Source organism: Macaca mulatta, chromosome 5, assembly GCF_049350105.2.
Source record: "Macaca mulatta isolate MMU2019108-1 chromosome 5, T2T-MMU8v2.0, whole genome shotgun sequence".
NCBI classification, from domain to species: domain Eukaryota; kingdom Metazoa; phylum Chordata; class Mammalia; order Primates; family Cercopithecidae; genus Macaca; species Macaca mulatta.
In genome coordinates this window covers 137,601,015-137,620,235 of record NC_133410.1, presented here as the reverse complement: position 1 = coordinate 137,620,235, position 19,221 = coordinate 137,601,015, and the positions used below count along the sequence as shown (strand labels likewise).

General features: G+C 46.5%; 1 protein-coding gene across 7 annotated transcripts in view; it reads right to left on the bottom strand.

Moving 5' to 3' along the window:
* The window catches only part of JADE1 (jade family PHD finger 1), a 65,887-nt gene that overhangs the window by 13,060 nt on the left and 33,606 nt on the right, over window positions 1–19,221 (bottom strand). For all 7 annotated transcript variants that reach the window (NM_001266133.1, XM_015138936.3, XM_015138934.3 and 4 more), the window contains 5 exon segments: window positions 3,863–3,979; window positions 5,802–5,969; window positions 9,295–9,506; window positions 13,030–13,217; window positions 15,567–15,724. In NM_001266133.1, coding sequence (NP_001253062.1) covers window positions 3,863–3,979; window positions 5,802–5,969; window positions 9,295–9,506; window positions 13,030–13,217; window positions 15,567–15,724 — 843 coding nt within the window.

Below are 19,221 nucleotides of genomic sequence, written 5' to 3'. Positions count from 1 at the left end.
GGCTTCAAGCCAACTGAGAAGTTGAATTCAACTCATTCAACAGATCCTGAATCACATCACCACGGATGGCAGAGGCTAGAGCTAAGGATTTCCCCCTAATCATTTCAGTATTTAAGAGGAAACTCGCTGCCAGCCAGGCTTTCTTCCATTACTATGAGGTCTTTTTTACTGAGAAGAGGAGAAAATCCAGCTCCCTTCACCATTCCACCCTTACAAACACCTCAACCACACAGACTGACATAAATCTGTGTTTTCTCTATAAATAACCTGAATTCTAAGAAATGTGTGAAATCAGCTTTGGTGGCAGAACACACACGCACGCGCGCGCGCGCACACACACACACACACACCTGGCCACTGTCATGAGAAGACAAAGTGTCTTCCCTTGTAGCACACAGCCAAGTGGGAAGCAAAAGTGGGAACAGATGACTGAGACACTATCTGTGTTTGGCTTAAACTACACTTAACCCAAGTGCTCTAACCCTAAAGAGAAATGAACTGCAGCAGAATATTTATACAGGACTTTGTAAAAACGCCAAATGGCCTTCCTCTGGGTTTTCCCATTCAGGTTGACTCAGCAAACAGATGTTTCAGAAACGTAAACCAGAGCCTTCACAGCTGCAGACATTTCAGAGAGGAATTCTTTTAATAAAATCAATCCATTCTGTGAAGATATGAAAAATCATCAGCCTTCTTTGGCCTCTTCTTTAGATTAATGTTCTGGGAAAAAGAGGTCAATGGCAACAAAAAAGCCATTATATCATCTCTCTTCAAAAGGGAAACAAAGATCCCATTCGCCCACCTCTTTTAAACATTAATTATGGACCAGGATTGGCATACTCAGGAAAGGGCATAAATCCTACGCTCAGAACACCAGGGAACGTGGTCTGCTGCAGCCTGTTTCCTGCCAGTGCACACGTGCATACGCATACTTACACATGCATACTCACACACATACACATGCATACACATACACAAATGCATACACATATACACACGCATACTCACGCATTTTTATGCACACATACATGCATACACACATGCATACTCATACAAGCATACTCACATGCATACTCACACATACACGCACTTGCATACACACATATGCACTCACACATACGCATACTCACATGCATATTCACACACACATACATTCACACGCATACTCAAATACACATTAATGCATACTCACAGCATACACATGCATAACCAAATACACATGCATGCACACATACATATGCATAATCCCATGCATACTCACACCCCCACACACACTCACATTTGCATGCTCACACACACGCATCACACATACACATGCATAATCACATGCATACTCACACCCCCACACGCACTCACATTTGCATGCTCACACACACACGCATAATCACACATACACATGCATAATCACATGCATACTCACACCCCCACACGCACTCACATTTGCATGCTCACACACATACGCATAATCACACATACGCATATTCACACACACTCACACTCACACATGCATACACACACACACTTAAGTACATCAGCTCCCTGCCCTTTTCTCTTCCTTCTCCACTCTTCCCTCCTCCTTCCCCAATCCAACTCGGGTCAGAGGCGTTTGTCATGTATTCACATGCCAAAAATATCTCCACTATTTCAAGGTCCCCAGCCAAATCCTACCAGCTGTCTCATGACCCACCCTCCAAATATTTCTGTTATATTTTGGATTCTTGAATACCAGTCGAAGTGATAAAGAAGAAAAGTAGAAGCACTTGGCTTGTTAAGAATATTAAAAAATTGGCCGGGCGCGGTGGCTCACGCCTGTAATCCCAGCACTTTGGGAGGCCGAGACGGGCGGATCACGAGGTCAGGAGATCGAGACCATCCTGGCTAACACGGTGAAACCCGTCTCTACTAAAAAAGTACAAAAAACTAGCCGGGCGAGGTGGCGGGCGCCTGTAGTCCCAGCTACTCAGGAGGCTGAGGCAGGAGAATGGCGTGAACCCGGGAGGCGGAGCTTGCAGTGAGCTGAGATCCGGCCACTGCACCCCAGCCTGGGCGACAGAGCGAGACTCCGTCTCAAAAAAAAAAATAGCCAGGCACGGTGGCTCAAGCCTGTAATTCCAGCACTTTGGGAGGCCAAGGTGGGTGGATCATGAGGTCAGGATTTCGAGACCAGCCTGGCCAACATGGTGAAACCCCATCTCTACTTATACAAAATGAGATACAAAAATACAAAATGAGAATTGGTCGGGCATGCTGGCGTGCGCCTTAGCTACTCAGGAGGCTGAGGCAGGAGAATTGCTTAAACCCGGGAGGCGGAGGTTGCAGTGAGCCGAGATCATGCCACTGCACTCCAGCCTGGGCGACAGAGTGAGACTGTCTCAAAAAAAGAAAAAAGAAAAAAAATTTTTTTTTTTTTTTTTTTTGAGACGGAGTCTCGCTCTGTCGCCCAGGCTGGAGTGCAGTGGCTGGATCTCAGCTCACTGCAAGCTCCGCTTCCCGGGTTTACGCCATTCTCCTGCCTCAGCCTCCCAAGTAGCTGGGACTACAGGCGCCCGCCACCTCGCCCGGCTGGTTTTTTGTATTTTTAGTAGAGATGGGGTTTCACCATGTTAGCCAGGATGGTCTCGATCTCCTGACCTTGTGATCCGCCCATCTCGGCCTCCCAAAGTGCTGGGATTACAGGCTTGAGCCACCGCGCCCGGCCAAGAAAAAATTTTAAAACCACCTTCCCAAAAGAAGTATTTATCAGCCAAAATACAAACTGACTTTGCCAAATGAGGTCATTTCTTTAAAACCCATGGCTGACAGTATGACCATGCTCTTGGAGCTTATGCCTGTGCTGAGCTGCTGTGTTTTCTGCATTGAGAAAGAAGCCATCCCAAAACAGTGCCTCTGCTCCCAGAGTTCAATGAGGAAACCAAGGAAGAAGAGCCTGGGGCCTGTGCTGGTACATCCCAAAAGATCCAAACTTAGCCTGAAGGGCCCCCATCAGCCACACACAGCACTGCAGGCCTCTCTAATCCTGACTGGCAAGATGTCAATAATGTGACACCTAAAAATGAACTCCTCAGGTAGGGTCTTAGACCATGTGAAAAACAGTATGCCATCTATATTCCCTCCTTAATTCCCCTATCTCAAGACATCCTATGCTTGTCTGTACCTGGATATGCAAAAGCAGACAGGCAACATGTTTACACACAGGTGTGCATGCACTCTCTCGCTCAGGCTCTCTCACACACACACACACACGCATGCACGCACACGAAGTGCCATAAAGAATCAGACAACCAGATGATGTTCCAATCGGCTGACAGCATACACAGGAGCTCCTCACAGATGCCCATCTACCCAGGCTGTGTTCAAAGAGTCTTTGTTTTTCCAAATGCAAATGCATCAGCATGTCCCCTTGATTACTAACAGTTGTGCGCGCACCACGGAAACCTGCAATCTCAGGAGGCCACCACAGAGCTGGGCCAGGGTCTGCAGCTACACTCAGTGACTGCAGGTGGGAGGGTGGCCAACTCTCAAATGCCATGTCAAGGAACTTCTCACTAAGACTCCTAGGAGGCGTTGGCCTATGGAAAGAAGCTGCGATGTTAGACTTTGGGCAGAAAGAGGGTAGCGAGAGACAAGAACCGCCTCACAGTTCAGGGGAACTTCTGAACTACCCTGTGACTGTGAAAGCTTGGGTTCTGGTTACACCGGATACAGTTAAAGGTGTGCGAACTGGGGATGGAGTCACCCCTTGGGAGCCTCGACCTGCTTCCTGGATTCTAGTCCCCTCTCCAAACCCTTCACAGAGCCTTCCCTCACTTGCTCCCCACCACACAGGAAAGGAAAATGAAGCCATTCTTAGGAAGCTAATTACCTGTATAGAGGCCCCAAACTTCTCATTGCAGAGGCTGCACACTAGCGCCCACCGACTGCTGGGAATATGTGACACCTTGGTGATGGGCTCCATCTTCTCTGGGCTGCCAATGCTCACCTAAAGGTCCGAAAATAGCAAGACAGGGTGGCACAGGTCATCAAAGGCTGAACATGAATGTCACAAACTAAAAGATCCATTACTTTCCTACAACTCTCCTACCAGACAGTGGCAAGGGGCACTCACTCACCTGGAACAAAGCAAACCCTTACTTTAAAAGCCTCAGAACAGCCCCAGTGCCAACTGAGCCCAGAGCCCAGTCCCCATCTGACAGACATCCCTGTTTGTGAAAAACACTTAGATAACTGAGTTTTCACTTCTCACCAGAGCGTCTGATGACAAACACTCATGTACCAGGACAATGCCATCTATAATCTCTAGCCCATGACAAATCGGTCAAGACTAAAAATCCATCTTAAATATATTCAAACAGGTTGTCAACAACAGGGTAAGTAAATATAACCTGTTTTTAATCTCTCGCCAAAGAAAACCATTTTCTTCAGTCTGAAACATGACTACGTTCAAGATGGGAAATTACAAAGATAAATAAGGTATTAATCTGCATTCAGCCTGGATCACCAAATTGTATCCCATCAATACCAAACCACGAGACCCAGTGCTACCAAGACCCGAATCATGAAACCTCAATCCAAATCATCCTCAAATGATTTTCCCTGGGAGGAAAATGTACCAAAATCACACCCCAAAAATGCTGGAATTTGAATTGCAAATTATATTAGTCAAGGTCTGAGACCAGAAATAAATTAGACCAGACCTGAAATTTAAAAGGTTGAGGCTGGCCAGGCACGGTGGCTCACGCCTGTAATCCCAGCACTTTGGGAGGCCGAGGCGGGTGGATCACAAGGTCAGGAGATCGAGACCACAGTGAAACCCTGTCTCTACTAAAAATACAAAAAAACTAGCCAGGCGTGTTGGCGGGCGCCTGTAGTCCCAGCTACTTGGGAAGCTGAGGCAGGAGAATGGCGTGAACCCGGGAGGTGGAGCTTGCAGTGAGCTGAGATCATGCCACTGCACTCCCGCCTGGGCGACAGAGCGAGACTCCGTCTCAAAAAAAAAAAAAAAGGTTGAGGCACAATAAGAGTTTAAAAAAAAATGACCAAAGTATGACTAAGAGTGGTTTTTTTTTTAACCATGGTGGTGCCTCATGTACAGCTTGCCACACACAGGACATACAGCTGATCCCTGGGGAATGGCACGCCCAGGCCACAGCTGGTTAAGTGCTGCGGGTCTGCTCCCGGGAGCGAGGGTCGCGATGGGAAGGCTCACTGTGATGGAAGGGTGAGGCGAAGTTTGCCCACCACCAACTTACAGTCCCAAGTGACTGCTGCTTCCAGCTAACATTTCCACAAATTGACATTCCATGACAAGATGACAGTGTGCTTAAGATTCAGTTTTTTCCCCAAGGAAAAAGGTAGCAATTAAAAGGTGTCTTTTTACTCATCAGCTACAACGCTGCCTATTTATGCATGGTTCTCCACCCACCCACCGAATACCAGTTAAAAGCCAGGATCTTCTGAGCTAAGGTGCTATTAAAAACCATGCTTGACCAGGCACAGTGATTACAAGCATGAGCCAACACTTTGGGAAGCCAAGGAAAGAGGACCACTTGAACCCAGGAGTTTGAGACCAGCCAGGGCAACAAAGAGAGATCCCTTCACTACAAAAAATAAAAAATAAGCTGGGCCTGGTAGCACATGCCTATAATCTTAGCTACTCAAAAGGCTGAGGTGGGAGGATCACTTGAGCCCAGCAGGTCAAGGATGCATTGAGCCATGATCCAGCTCACCGCACTCCAGCCTGGATGACAGAGTAAGACTCTGTCTCAAAAAAAGTAAAAACAACAAAAAAGATCCACACTTACCTCAGGGATCCATAGAGCACAGCTGACGTGGACCCACTTGGTTCCGCTACGCGTGGGCTTCATAGCTCCACCCTTCTTCGGACACAGCAGACATTTTGGCTGAACCCCCAGGGCACATGTCCGGCACAGCCAGCTTCCCTCTGGTACCTTGAGGATTCCATAACAGGCCTGTGATCCACAGCACACCCCAGAGGAATAGAGAGAAAGAGAAAATATTATTTTTCCCATTATATCTATTCATTTTAAAACACTTAGAAAGATTTTAACAGAACTACCACCAAAGTAGAGACACTCCCATAGCTTCCTGGCTATGAATCCTCTCCCCTTAGGAAAAATGCCAGGCAGCCTCACAGTAGCATTTAGGAGGTATGTGAGCTCTGCTGATACAATACATATTTACTTAGCAGAGGGTGGTCCTGGAAACTACTTGAGGACAGAAAGGTTTATGTGAAATCCGCTTTGCTGTGTTGCCGCAGAAACCCATCCATACCAAGTTTCTAAATATTGAGCAGTAAGTCCTCGAAACACTCCACAGGGCTCCGTGAGAGAAGCTATTCCTCTACTTTCCTGACAGAGGTGGGATACAGAGTGTGGAGAAAAAGCACACAGCAGTTGAGAGAATCTCCCAAAGCTGCTGAATGAGATGGCAATGGGAACGGGAGAGAAGCAAGCACACCCCCTAGGCTAAGCAAACTCCACACCAACTAGATCCCAGTACTCTCCCAGTGGACACGACAGGGCAGAAAAAGAAGACCTTTTACACAGAGAGAATGTCGTCTCCTTAGCTGATATTTAAAACAAATTCAGCCTTTCAGAAATGGAGACAAAAAATAATTTAAATTAAAAAATAAAACAAAGCCTGTTTTGTACAAGATGGCAAAATTACACAAGATGGCATAAACTACAGAAATCAAGGCTTTTACAACTAAAGTAATTAAGACAGTTCAAAGACAAAAAAGGTTAATGTTAAGTAAGTGAATAAATAAAAACCACGATGGTACCAGGAGCATATTCAGAGAGCCCTTTAAAACCCCAACTGTTCAGAACTTTGTCCTTAAATGACCTGGAAGTCAGGAAGTCGAGAGTCACAGTAGCATAGCTCTAATTCTTCAGACAGAAAAAACACAGCCACTATGCAATCTGAATCCCACGACGATGCAAAGAGGAAACCACAAGGATGAGAGTTAAGCAAAGAAAAGTCACACTTCAGATGGACGCCTCGGAGCACTGTGTCAGGGCCACGAATAAGCTACTGTCAATGCAGACTTACTAGAAAAAAAATTTTAACAGAGTTAAGTGACACTATAAAGGTTTCAAAATACTAAAGGTCTGTATCAGATATTCTACAATCACAACTGAAGGAAGGAATTTTTTTTACTGGAAAAGCAGGTCTAAGCTAATTTAGGAGATTACATAAAGTATGCCTTAAAGATAAACCATGAAGGATTTCTCAAAGGAAAAATGAAGTAAATGTTGAGGAAAAAAGACAAGGTGATAGGGCAGAAAGAACAGAAGGTGAAGAAGGGGGCATCCAAAAGCCTTAAGTTACAACTCTGCCACACGCCCGCTGTGAGAGCTTGCACAACCCTGCCCTGACATCAGTTAACTCACTGATAAAACAGGGGTTGACCAGTTTTCAAGCAGAACGCTTTTTTTCAAAAAAATTTTTCATGGGGAAAAAAAATAGCAAGTTAAGACAAGAAAAAGATTGAGAAGTCAGCCAAGTAAATACAAGAAGCACCAGCAACCAAAAATCAACTGGTCACCAGGGTGCTCATGTCACAGAACAAAGCCACCACAGGAATTCTCACTACTGTAAGGAGATTTCCCAGACAGTGTGAGATCCAGAGCAACAGACGGCAATGACTGAAGCAGGAGTCGCAGATCTCCCTGTCAAAGAACCAGGACTGGGCCACAGCTGGGGAGGTCTTCAGAGGGAAAGCCTAAGAGGTCACAAATTATGAAGCAAAGGGTAATCAGGAACTTCATGGAGCAAACGTGCTGCTTCTTCCCAAGAAGTCACCAAGCACCTATTCCATACAAGTCTTTCTTTTAAGTGTGCTTTAAATCTCAGCATCAACAGGTGAATTCAAAGAAAGTACTTCAGGATAGCCTTTTAAATCCTAAGAATATACGTGGGCACATGTCCCCGCCCAAATCCAAATTTCTTCATTACTGCATTAAAAACTAAATAAAAAAGAAAAGAGGCACTGAGATTGTCATAAACTTTTTAAGTTACCAAACGCCCATCCTCCTGAAATCTAAGCAAGCAACCACCAAAACCTACTGTCCTCTTTTTTAAGGCAGGAAATCGCCTTCAAGAAAAGGGGCTGCTTTCCTCTCCTTTAACAGCTCAGCTTATACTCTAACCCATGTTCACAAACACGACAGGCAAAGTGTGTCCTCGAAAAGACACGCTGAAGTCCTAACTCCAAATATCTAAAAATGTGACCTTCTTTAGAAATAGTCATTGCAGATGTAATTATTTAAGATGAGCTCACTGTGAAGTAGGGTGGGTCCCTAGTCCAATACGACTGGTGCCCTTCTAAGAAGACTGCCATGTGGGCCGGGCACGGTGGCTCACACCTGTAATCCCAGCACTTTGGGAGGCCAAGGCGGGCAGATCACAAGGTCAGGAGATCAAGACCAGCCTGGCCAACACAGTGAACCCCATCTCTACTAAAAATACAAAAAAGAAATTAGCCAGGTGTGGTGGCACACTCCTGCAGTCCCAGCTACTCGGGAGGCTGAGGCGGGAGAATCACTTGAACCTGGGAGGCAGAGGTTGAGCCAGGACCACTGCACTCCAGCCTGGGTGACAGAATGAAACTCCATCTCAAAAAATTAAGAAGAAGACCGCCATGTGAAGACAGAGACACAGGGAGAACACACATGATGACGAAGGCAGCCGCAAGCCAAGGAATGCCCAAGATTGCCCAAATCACCATAAGCTACAAAGAGGCAAGGAACTGCATGTTTCAGAGCAAGCACAGCACTGCCACCACCTCAATTCTGGACTTCTAGTCTCCAGAACCACAAGACAATACATTTTTGTTGTTTTAAGCACACACAGTCTGTAGTGATTTTTCTGTTACACAGGGCAGCTGTAAGAAACTAATACAGCACACTAACCACCTTTTCAAAGGTTTGTTTTCTCAGTGTTCTTAATACCTAAACTTAGGCATTACGGTAGGACAGAGGGGGCTCATACATTCTTTTTAAATAAACTTGACTTCTATGGATAAGAATAAAACACGTGAAGAAAGACGATTTCCACAGAGGGTGCTATCCTTCTGGCTGCAAAAGCAGAGGATATATTTCAATCACTGTAAGAACCTACCAGGGAAAAAGAAAGTCTATAGGGCACATTTCTTTAAATTGTAGAAAAACAGACCCCATTCAGAGGAAGAATCCTGGACTCCAGGCATACACTCCCACAGCAGACAGGCTCATGTCCCAGGTTTCTTCGTTCTGGCCTCCCTGCCCCACATACCTGGTGCACACAGATGTTGCATTTGTCACAGAACACCATCTCATTGCCATCCTCACCGTCAGGGGACTGGCAGACATCACAGACAACATCTTCGTCATATTCGATCCCCAGGCCTTCCTCAGTCTCTATGGCATGATTCATATTGTCGTAGCATCGCTGCTCAAATTCCTCTAGGACCCTCTCCATGGTGTATTCATCTAGTTCAGGCATTCCTGAAGTTAAAAATGCCACAAACCCATTTTAATAAATCCGTATTAATAAATATTACAAAATAGTTCTGGTTTATTTATACTTAAAAAAATGTACAATGAATAAACAATAGTCTGATAAATAAATCCATCACTGGCCAGGCGCGGTGGCTCACACCTGAGCCCAGGAGCTCAAGGTCAGCCTGGGCAACATAGTGGAACCCCATCTCTACAAAAAATATGAAAATTAGCCAAGTGTGGTGGCACACACCTGTAGTCCCAACTACTCAAGAGCCTGCAGTGGAAGAACTGCTTGAGCCCAGAAGGTTGGGGCTATAGTGAGCCATGACTGTGCTACTGTGGTCTGGCCTGAGTGACACAAGACCCTGTCTCAATCAATCAATCAACCCATTGATGCATCCATCCCTGAGGGCCCCAAAATTTTTTATTAAATCCTTATCAGATCCTTCTAAGAAACAATCTTCAAAGGGGAGAGTCTTCCAGGAAACTGTTATGTTCTTGTGGTCAGGTAGTAAAGATGCAGTGTAGTAAATGGGAAAGCAAAAGGTAAATTTTAAAAGGATTCAAGGATATTAAATACATACATTGTTGAATACGACATTTCATTATACTCATTACACATAACAACTAACACGTAAGGGACTTCAAAACCATGACCTCAGATATGGTTTGGATGTTTTTTAACATTTGCCTTTCTTGGTAGGTAAAAAAGTTCTCTCAAAACAGATTACACTTTGGATACTCTAATATTTTTAAATGATGTATCCCTCCTCATACTCTGACTTCTACAAAGTTGAAAAACATAGTTAACCAAATGCAAAAAAAGACTGAAACACCAGGTACAGTGGCTCACATCTATAATCCCAGTACTTTCGGAGGCCGAGGCAGGTAGATCATTTGAGGTCAGGAGTTCAAGACCAGCCTGGCCAATAGGGTGAAATCCTCTCTACTAAAAATACAAAAATTAGCCAGGCATGGTGGTAGGTGCCAATAATCCCAGCTACTTGGGAGGCCGGGGCAGGAGAATCACTTGAACTCAGGAGGTGGAGGTTGCAGTGAGCCAAGATTGCACCCCTGCACTCCAGCCTGGGCCACAGAGTGAGATTTCATCTCAAAAAACAAAGAAAAAAAAAGATCAGTAACAGCTAAGACAAACATCTTTAAGCATGTGTTCCATTTATGTTATAAAATTACAAAATTAGGCCAGGCGTCGTGGGTCACCCCTGTAATCCCAGCACTTTGGGAGGCTGAGGCGGGCAGATCACAAAGTCAGGAGTTCGAGACCATCCTGGCTAACACGGTGAAACCCCTTCTCTACTAAAAATACAAAAATAAATTAGCCAGGCGAGGTGGCGGGCACCTGTAATCCCAGGTACTCGGGAGGCTGAGGCAGGAGAATGTCGTGAACCTGGGAGGCGGAGCTTCCAGTGAGCTGAGATCACGCCACTGCACTCCAGCCTGGGCGACAGAGTAAGACTCTGTCTCAAAAAAAAAAAAAAAAAAAAAATTACAAAATTAATCCTGCCAATGTATTCAACAGTATCTTCAAATATGGATTAGCCCAGTTCTTATTATTTAAACCATTCATAAATGCCAAGAGTCTTTGGGCTGAGTCCTCTGACTTCACACAGGACACCTAGATTCCAGTCAAGTGCATTACACTGGTCTTTATAATGTGCTTACAACAAAGCAGAAACTGTGTATCTTTGAAGCTAAAATTTAGTATCCAGTTCCAAAAGATCTCTGAGAACTCCTGAACACATGCCATAAAACCACCTTGTGGCCTGCTAATGTTTTGGCCATTAATACCTAAAGCAGGACCAAGAAGGAGGAAATCTATTTTGTCTATAAAAACACCTGAGTAGGCCGGGCACGGTGGCTCAAGCCTGTAATCCCAGCACTTTGGGAGGCTGAGACGGGTGGATCACGAGGTCAGGAGATCGAGACCATCCTGGCTAACACGGTGAAACCCCGTCTCTACTAAAAAATACAAAAAACTAGCCAGGAGAGGTGGCGGGTGCCTGTAGTCCCAGCTACTCTAGAGGCTGAGGCAGGAGAATGGCATAAACCCAGGAGGCGGAGCTTGCAGTGAGCTAAGATCCGGCCACTGCACTCCAGCCTGGGCAACAGAGCGAGACTCCGTCTCAAAAAAAAAAAAAAAACACCTGAGTAACTGAGTAAGTAGAAAATAACACGATGCTCAGCTCAGTCTACACTGTCACTCCCATTCAACAGGATGGTGAGCCTAATGGCAGGACAAGCATCTACTGCAAGCCACACTCTATGCTAGGTTCCCTGGAAAGACACAAAAGAAAAGATCTTGGCCCTTTCAAGGCTGTGAAATTCACCATGACCAAAGATCTTGTGAATTTTTTTTTTTTTTTTTTTTTTTGAGAGGGAGTCTGGCTCTGTTGCCCAGGCTGGAGTGCAGTGGCACGATCTCAGCTCAATGCAAGCTCCACCTCCCCGGGCTCAAGTGATTCTGCTGCCTCAGCCTCCTGAATGGCTGGGACCACCACACCCAGCTAATTCTTGTATTTTTAGTAGAGACGGGGTTTCACCATGTTTGCCAGGCTGGTCTTGAACTCCTGACCTCAGGTGATCTGCCCACCTCGGCCTCCCAAAGTGCTGGGATTACAGGCATGAGGCAATGAGCCCAGCTGATCTTGTGATTATTTACTATGTCCTAGATTACAATACACAGCCCTTGCCACCACTTCCCCACCGTGTACCTACAGTACAAAAGCTAATTAATCCTCATAGTTTTTCACACTGATCCCAGACTTGACTCCATTGTCTTGTTCATCAAGACGCTCAAGGCAACCCTTAGCAATCAGGACTGGCATGTGAAATGAGACCTACGCACCATCCCAGTCTCAACACCGTGAGATGCAAGTACATGACATGCAGAAGCTCCAACCTCTACATACACTAAAATGAGCTTGCAGAAAAGAAGCTGAAAAGGGCTGGGCACTCAGCTAATGTGAGGCTTCACTAAAGGAAAGCCAGGACATAGACAAACAGGAGGGAAAAAGAACTCCAGGTTTGCAGCATGACATAAGGAAAATCACTCAAGTTAAAACACGTGTGATGTGCTTGGAAATGGGGAGCATGCCTGGAAAAGTGTTCATTTAGAGAAGCAGCAATCCACAGCTGAAGAAGGAATCTGAATGGTGTCGCAGAAAAAAAAACACTAGAGCAAGTAACTGGAGTATGCCCTTTTGTCACTTAGTCCTGGACTTCAGCTTCCTTAAGGTAAGTGAATGAGGGAGTTAGATCAGAGCGGACATGGGAATCCCTGGTGCCTAAGCCGAGGAGCCCTGCTTCCACTCTGAATCCATCTCAGCACATCTGACACAGCCAAACAGGCTGAGCTCTAAGGCAGGGCTGTCATTCTGACTAACTGAAGCTATGATGGAGATGCCTTCAACTGGCAATAAGGAGCTTTTTGCTACTCACCTACCTGCCTAAAATACGTTTCTATTCATTATTGGTTAATAAAATAATATAATACATGGTCTCTCACCCATTTCCTTAAATTCTTCATTGGTCAGTTCCAGCCATGCAGCATCCATGTCATTGAGGTCATAGCGACACACACTGTCAGCCAGCGTCCGGATGTCCACATAGCCCAACTCGGGAGGCTCTGAGCCTGATGACACGATGTACTTCTTGGGCCTGATGAACATGAGGGATTTCTCTTCAGACACAACCCTGCATAACAAAAAACAAGGCAGCTAGGTTACCCTTTCAGTCACAGACAATGAAGTATGCCACAAGGCCCCAGGTGTCGCTTCCTCTTCCAACCCTCAGAGCCACAGGTCATCACTAGAGGCTGAAAACCTGAATGTCACTGCTAATAAAACCTTAACTAGAAGTTGGTAAAGCCTGTGAACAGGAAATAGATATGAATGAAAACACTGTAGAAGCCTTCAAATCTGCTTCCCAGGACACTGCTGTGCCCTGCCCACCACCTCTGACCACTCTGGCCTGCAGCCAACACCAAAACACACTGACCCTTACATTTCAAGAGTTAATCACTTTCCCTTAACCAGACCTGCCCATCTCTGCTGGAGGCCATTAGAACCAGGGCACCACACAGGCAGGGCAGGCACAGCAGACTCTGAGAACCAGAGGGAGATACCCGCCAACGCTGACACCTCACAAAAAAAAGCCGGAGAGAGGGAAAAGAAGATTAGGCCTTGGGCTGGGCACGGTGGCCCAAGCCTGTAATCTCAGCACTTCGGGAGGCTGAGGCAGGTGGATCATTTGAGGTCAGGAGTTTCAGACCAGCCTGGCAACACAGTGAAACCCCATCTCTACTAAAAATACAGAAATTAGCCTGGTATGGTAGCGCACGCCTGTAATCCCAGCTACTTGGGAGGCTGGGGCAGGAGAATCGCTCGAACCCAGGAGGCAGAGGTTGCAGTGAGCCAAGATTGCAACATTGCACTCCAGCCCGGGCAACAGAGTGAGACTGTCTCAAAAACAAACAAAAAAAAAAGGAATTAGACCTCGGCCATTATCAACAAATCTAAGAATCAAGAGTCCCAGCCAAGAGGCAGACTGACTCTCCCAACATATACCTATGATCCCAGAAACAAAAGCACAAGTTTCTTCTCCTCCTGATACTGCCACACACTCTCCCCCAACCTTTAACACCTGGAGTGGTGCTTTCCAACTCACCCCACTCAAAATAAGACAGCATGCGCAAGAAGATCAAATCACTCCCAACTTGGACCAGAAAAGGCCATCTTCCTAATCACAGGCCCCAGGCCTCAACAAAGTCCTTCCACATCTGCATTTCTGCAGTTTAAATTACTGTCAACAGGCTGCCCAGAGTCTGTCAGAGTACCTTCATCACCCTTATATTATGGGAGTGATTTTATCTACATGACGCTGAGATGGACAAACTGAAGGGATTTATTTCTCCTACTCAACCAAGAGCAGGGATCCAACTGAAAACTTCCACAAGCTGTATTAATGCTCACTTCTGTCCTGGTTCCCCACTGAAAGTGAAGCATTCAGCAAGTGACTCCTAGGCTGGGGCTGCCAGTGCTGAATCAGGTGGTGCTACATCTCAGACACAGGCTCTGAGGCAGATACCTGGTCTGCCCCGCAGAGCCCCGTGACCGCTCCATTCCACAGGTCCCGATTCTAGCCTGTGGGGGCCATCCTGGCACTTCTGATTGGTCACCTAAGCCTGAGTAAGACAGGGGCATATGTCACCACTGGATAGACGCCCCAGAGATCCCAAAATGACAACTCAAATTTGATCATCTTAAGTGCCCAAAACAAGAGACACAAAGTGGGTGACGGCCAGGAAGCAAGTTCAGTCATGACTCAGCGTGGAGAAAGACACTGTTTCGCAAAGCAGCAGCCAACTGATGATGGCCGAGAAGCCAGGTGCCAGCTGAGCACAGAGGGCACTCAATCCTCCCTCCTAAGAGGACTCTCCAGGTGGCACGAAGCAGGGCAGTGAGGAAATGAGTAAACAGCTGCAACCTGATTGTGAGGAGAGTCGGCAGGGACTCAGCCCTGAGGGATCTTTAAAGTCAGTAAATTCAGAGAACGCACCCTGAGAACAATGTGACCAGTCAAAATAAATCCCTCCAAAACTCCCCTCTCCACAAACCCTAACTGGCAGGTCTGGTCTCCTCACACCTGTCCTCCTCCAAAGGCGGAGGCAACTACACACTTCTCTCCAGGAGAGTCACTCTCCAGAGTGAACATGGAGGGCAGGAAAAGAGGATGAAGACATGTGAACACCCAAATTTTCCTCCCCCAGCCCATCACTTCCCAGGATGTCTTGGAATTTGCCTTCCTCTCATAAGACAGCAGCACCTCCCCACAGTGGTGGCTGTAATGTTAAGTATGGAGGCTCATGGCCCTCAAAACCACTACCCTGTATGCCTGAAGTGTGCTGCTCCTACATTTCTATTTCCACTTGAGGCCTCATGATATTTTATTGCTAACTCAGAAATTGTCTCTTCTCAGATGCCTGCTGTCAGGGAAGAAGAGCGAGGGTGGGTGGAGAGGCGTCTGCCCTCAGGGCATCTCTACCTGGCCACAGGCTGAGGGATGGTCCCTGGGCTCACGGGCACCTGGACCCCTTTTTCCCATTCCTGTCTCCAGGGATCTGCCAACACATAGTACTCATCCGGATTCAGCTGGTAGGAGTCATGCAACTTCATGGCAGTGATCAGGTCTGTCCTAAACACCTGGAAAGGAAGAGAAAGGGACACTGACATTTGATATTTGCATTCTTATTCAGAGTGCTGGCAGCTGCAATGTAACCATGGAGCTGCCATGTAACAAGGTCACTGTATCAACATAGAACAAGCCTGACCTATTACAGAAAACCTTTGCCTGACACGCCTTTTACCTCACTCAGGCATGGGGGGTGGCAGTGCTGAGGGAACCCTGTCCTCTCACTGCCTCAGTCCATAGTGTCCACAACAACTTCAACAAAAAAATCTCTGAAAAATGTCTCTCAGTTCACCAAAAGGGCTGCTGAAAACATGTACCTGGAAATCTCTGAAGGGAGATACTGCACTCAAGGGTGCTCTAGAAATACAACTGCACTAGGCCGGGCGCAGTGGCTCAAGCCTGTAATCCCAGCACTTTGGGAGGCCGAGCTGGGTGGATCACGAGGTCAGGAGATCGAGACCATCCTGGCTAACACGGTGAAACCCTGTCTCTACTAAAAATACAAAAAACTAGCCGGGTGAGGTGGCGGGCGCCTGTAGTCCCAGCTACTCTAGAGGCTGAGGCAGGAGAATGGCGTAAACCTGGGAGGTGGAGCTTGTAGTGAGCTGAGATCCGGCCACTGCACTCCAGCCTGGGCGACAGAGCGAGACTCCGTCTCAAAAAAAAAAAAAAAAAAAAAAAAGAAATATAACTCCACTAACCATGTAACAACTTCTTCAAGCCAAAACCCAGAACCGCCAGGGACTCATCTCCTGTGCTTTTTTTGTTTTTTTGTTTTTTGGGGTTTTTTTGAGATGGAATCTTGTCTGTCCCCCAGGCTGGAGTTCAGTGACACAATCTTGGCTCACTGCAACCTCTGCCTCCCGGGTTCAAGCTATCCTCCTGCCTCAGCACCCCTGAGTAGCTGAGATTACAGGTGCGTGCCACCATGCCCAGCTAATTTTTGTGTTTTTAGTAGAAACAGGGTTTCCTCATGTTGGCCAGGCTGGTCTCAAACTCCTGACCTCAAGTGATCCACCTGCCTCGGCCTCCCAGTGTGCTGGGATTACGAGCATGAGCCATGCTCCTGGCCAGGGACTCATCTTCTATAACGAGACTGCCCCCACCCAGGCCCTGCCTCCCAGGGCACCAGGGTTTATGGTATGGCAGCTGGTGAGGTCAAGGTCTGGGCTGGCCTAGAAAAATCTGGAAGAGAAGCAACCACAGGCCACTTGGTTGGATGGGCCTGCAAAGAACATGTTTGCACACCTTCACCTGGCATAAATTCTACCTGGGAAGAGTTATTTGTGGGGAAAGGAAATAGAGAAAGTCACTACCCTCTTCCCACTCTGCCAAAAACAGGCAGACCCAACAGTGCCCCTCTACAAAGAGAGCTCCCCAATTCCTTACCACAGGCCAAATGAAGGCAACCGCAGGAAAGGCAGCCCTCCCAGTGCCTATGCCACTGCAGACTCCTGGACCCCTGGCATTCATCCTTGGTCAATGAGGCCTGCCCCTGGGGTAGAGCGCAACACTGCCTCCCAGCCAGGGCTGCACAGCTGGCTCCCTCTCAAGCCTCGTCCTTGGCCCACTGGTGTCTAAGGCTGCATAAGAAAGCTCTGACCTTGGCATCAGGACCAGCCCAAAGTTGTGTTTGGCATCGAGCAAGCTTGCATCTGTAAGCTGTCCTGTCTGTTTACACAAGTCACAATGCTGAACTCTCTTTTCTCAGGACAGGGAGTTCTTTCTTGTGCTACTAAACACAGTTCACACATACGCCCGCTAATAGGTCCATATTTGTTTTTTCTGGGGGCTTTTCAGGCTGGTGATCACTTTAATAAACTTCACCATAATAAACTCTGAGGCAGTGTCTGAATAAAAAGGCCATTTCTCCTGCCTGCCATTTTCAATACGGACTATTCCCCAGTATGCCACTCCTGATTTCTAAAGACCTATTAACAAGCAAGAACTAGGCCATGCACCTCCCACAAAAATCACATGTAATACCAGGATCCTTCCCTTCAAGCACAGAGCCGCTGAAGCAGGTGCCCAGCCCAGTGGACACCAACTCCCTGGCCCCCAAGAGAAAAGTACTTTAAAACCTAAGAGATGGTCCTATATCTTCAAGAAGCCGATCAGGTAAAAACATATTCCAACTAAGTGGTATAAATGGAAAACAAAGGAGTCTGCCAAAAAAGAAAGAAAAATCAAACTGAAGCAGTGAAATGAAAAAAGGCAGCCTGCTATTCCTTTGCTCAAAGACTCGGTCAAGAACTGAAACAAACACCCTCAAATGGACGTCAACTCTGGAGTCTCTAGTAGAGTATGTTAGTGCCTTACATATAGTTTGGACTCAGGGTTGAGAAAAACATCTGGACCAAAATGTGGGGCTGGGACAAAGCCAGCACAGCGACCTGTGCTGCTGGGCCCCCTCCTCAATGCTTGGTGTCAGTGCCAGAAGCAGGTTTTGAACTCCACCACTGGGCACCAGCCTCCGTCACACCAGGTCACAGCTCCTCAGTCCCCCTTGTATTCCTGTGCTGAAGTAACAGGAGTTTAGTGTGAACATCAGAAAGGTATTTTGGGGGTTATGGACACAGCACAAGGAATTAAGAAATAAAGAGCAGCAGAGACGCTCCTGGGCAAAGAAAAGGAAGAGAGCATTAAAGGTTCAAAGGAAAAAAGGCCTGAAATAAAGTAAGGGGAGGAAGTAGCTACCTTCCCAAGCACATCTGATCTCATGCTAAAGTGCCTCCTGGGATGGTTTTCCACAATTCTAAAGGATGTAAACTACTTCCTCATGGAGGAAGCTATTCCACAACCAAATAACTTCTCCACTCCACAACAGGGCAGCCTTCTGACGTTCCCTATTAGAGCCTGGAAAGTTCCTCTGAGGAGTATCTGCCTCTGTGGAATAACTGCCTCTGCACTGCCATTACAGCATAAGGCTGTCTGTGAACTCATCCCATGAGAAGCAGCACAAAGCAAAGCATTCAACCAAAGAAACTCTTCCTATAATCTTCTCACTTGAAAACTGTGATAAAATAAAATGCTTTTTCTTCAATGATTTAAAGCCTGTCAAAGGTCTTTAGAATAAACAGACCTCAGGCCTTATAAGGGCCCCTAAACAAATACCAGCAGAAAGAAATGCACCTAAAAGCAACTTTAGATACACAGATAACAAAAGTTTGGGAGCAGAGGAAACATAAGATGAGAAAGAAATTGAGAAAGAGGGGGGAAAACCTTCAGCATAATCCCTAAAACAAAACTCCCGCAGTTACATTGGGTTGTTGCCAAATAAGCCACAAATTCATGGCTAAAACTAACTTGAGGCTGGCAGTGACTTAGCAGCAGCTGAACCCGCTGATCTCCTGGCCAGAGGAAAAGTTATTGGGAGCCAGAGATGGTACAACAGGAAAGGAAAAAAAAAAATGTAATGAATAACAATAACACTTACTGAGCACTTTTTATGTGTCAGCAACTATTCACACGCTTTGCATGTATTAGCCTATGTGTATTAACCCACTTA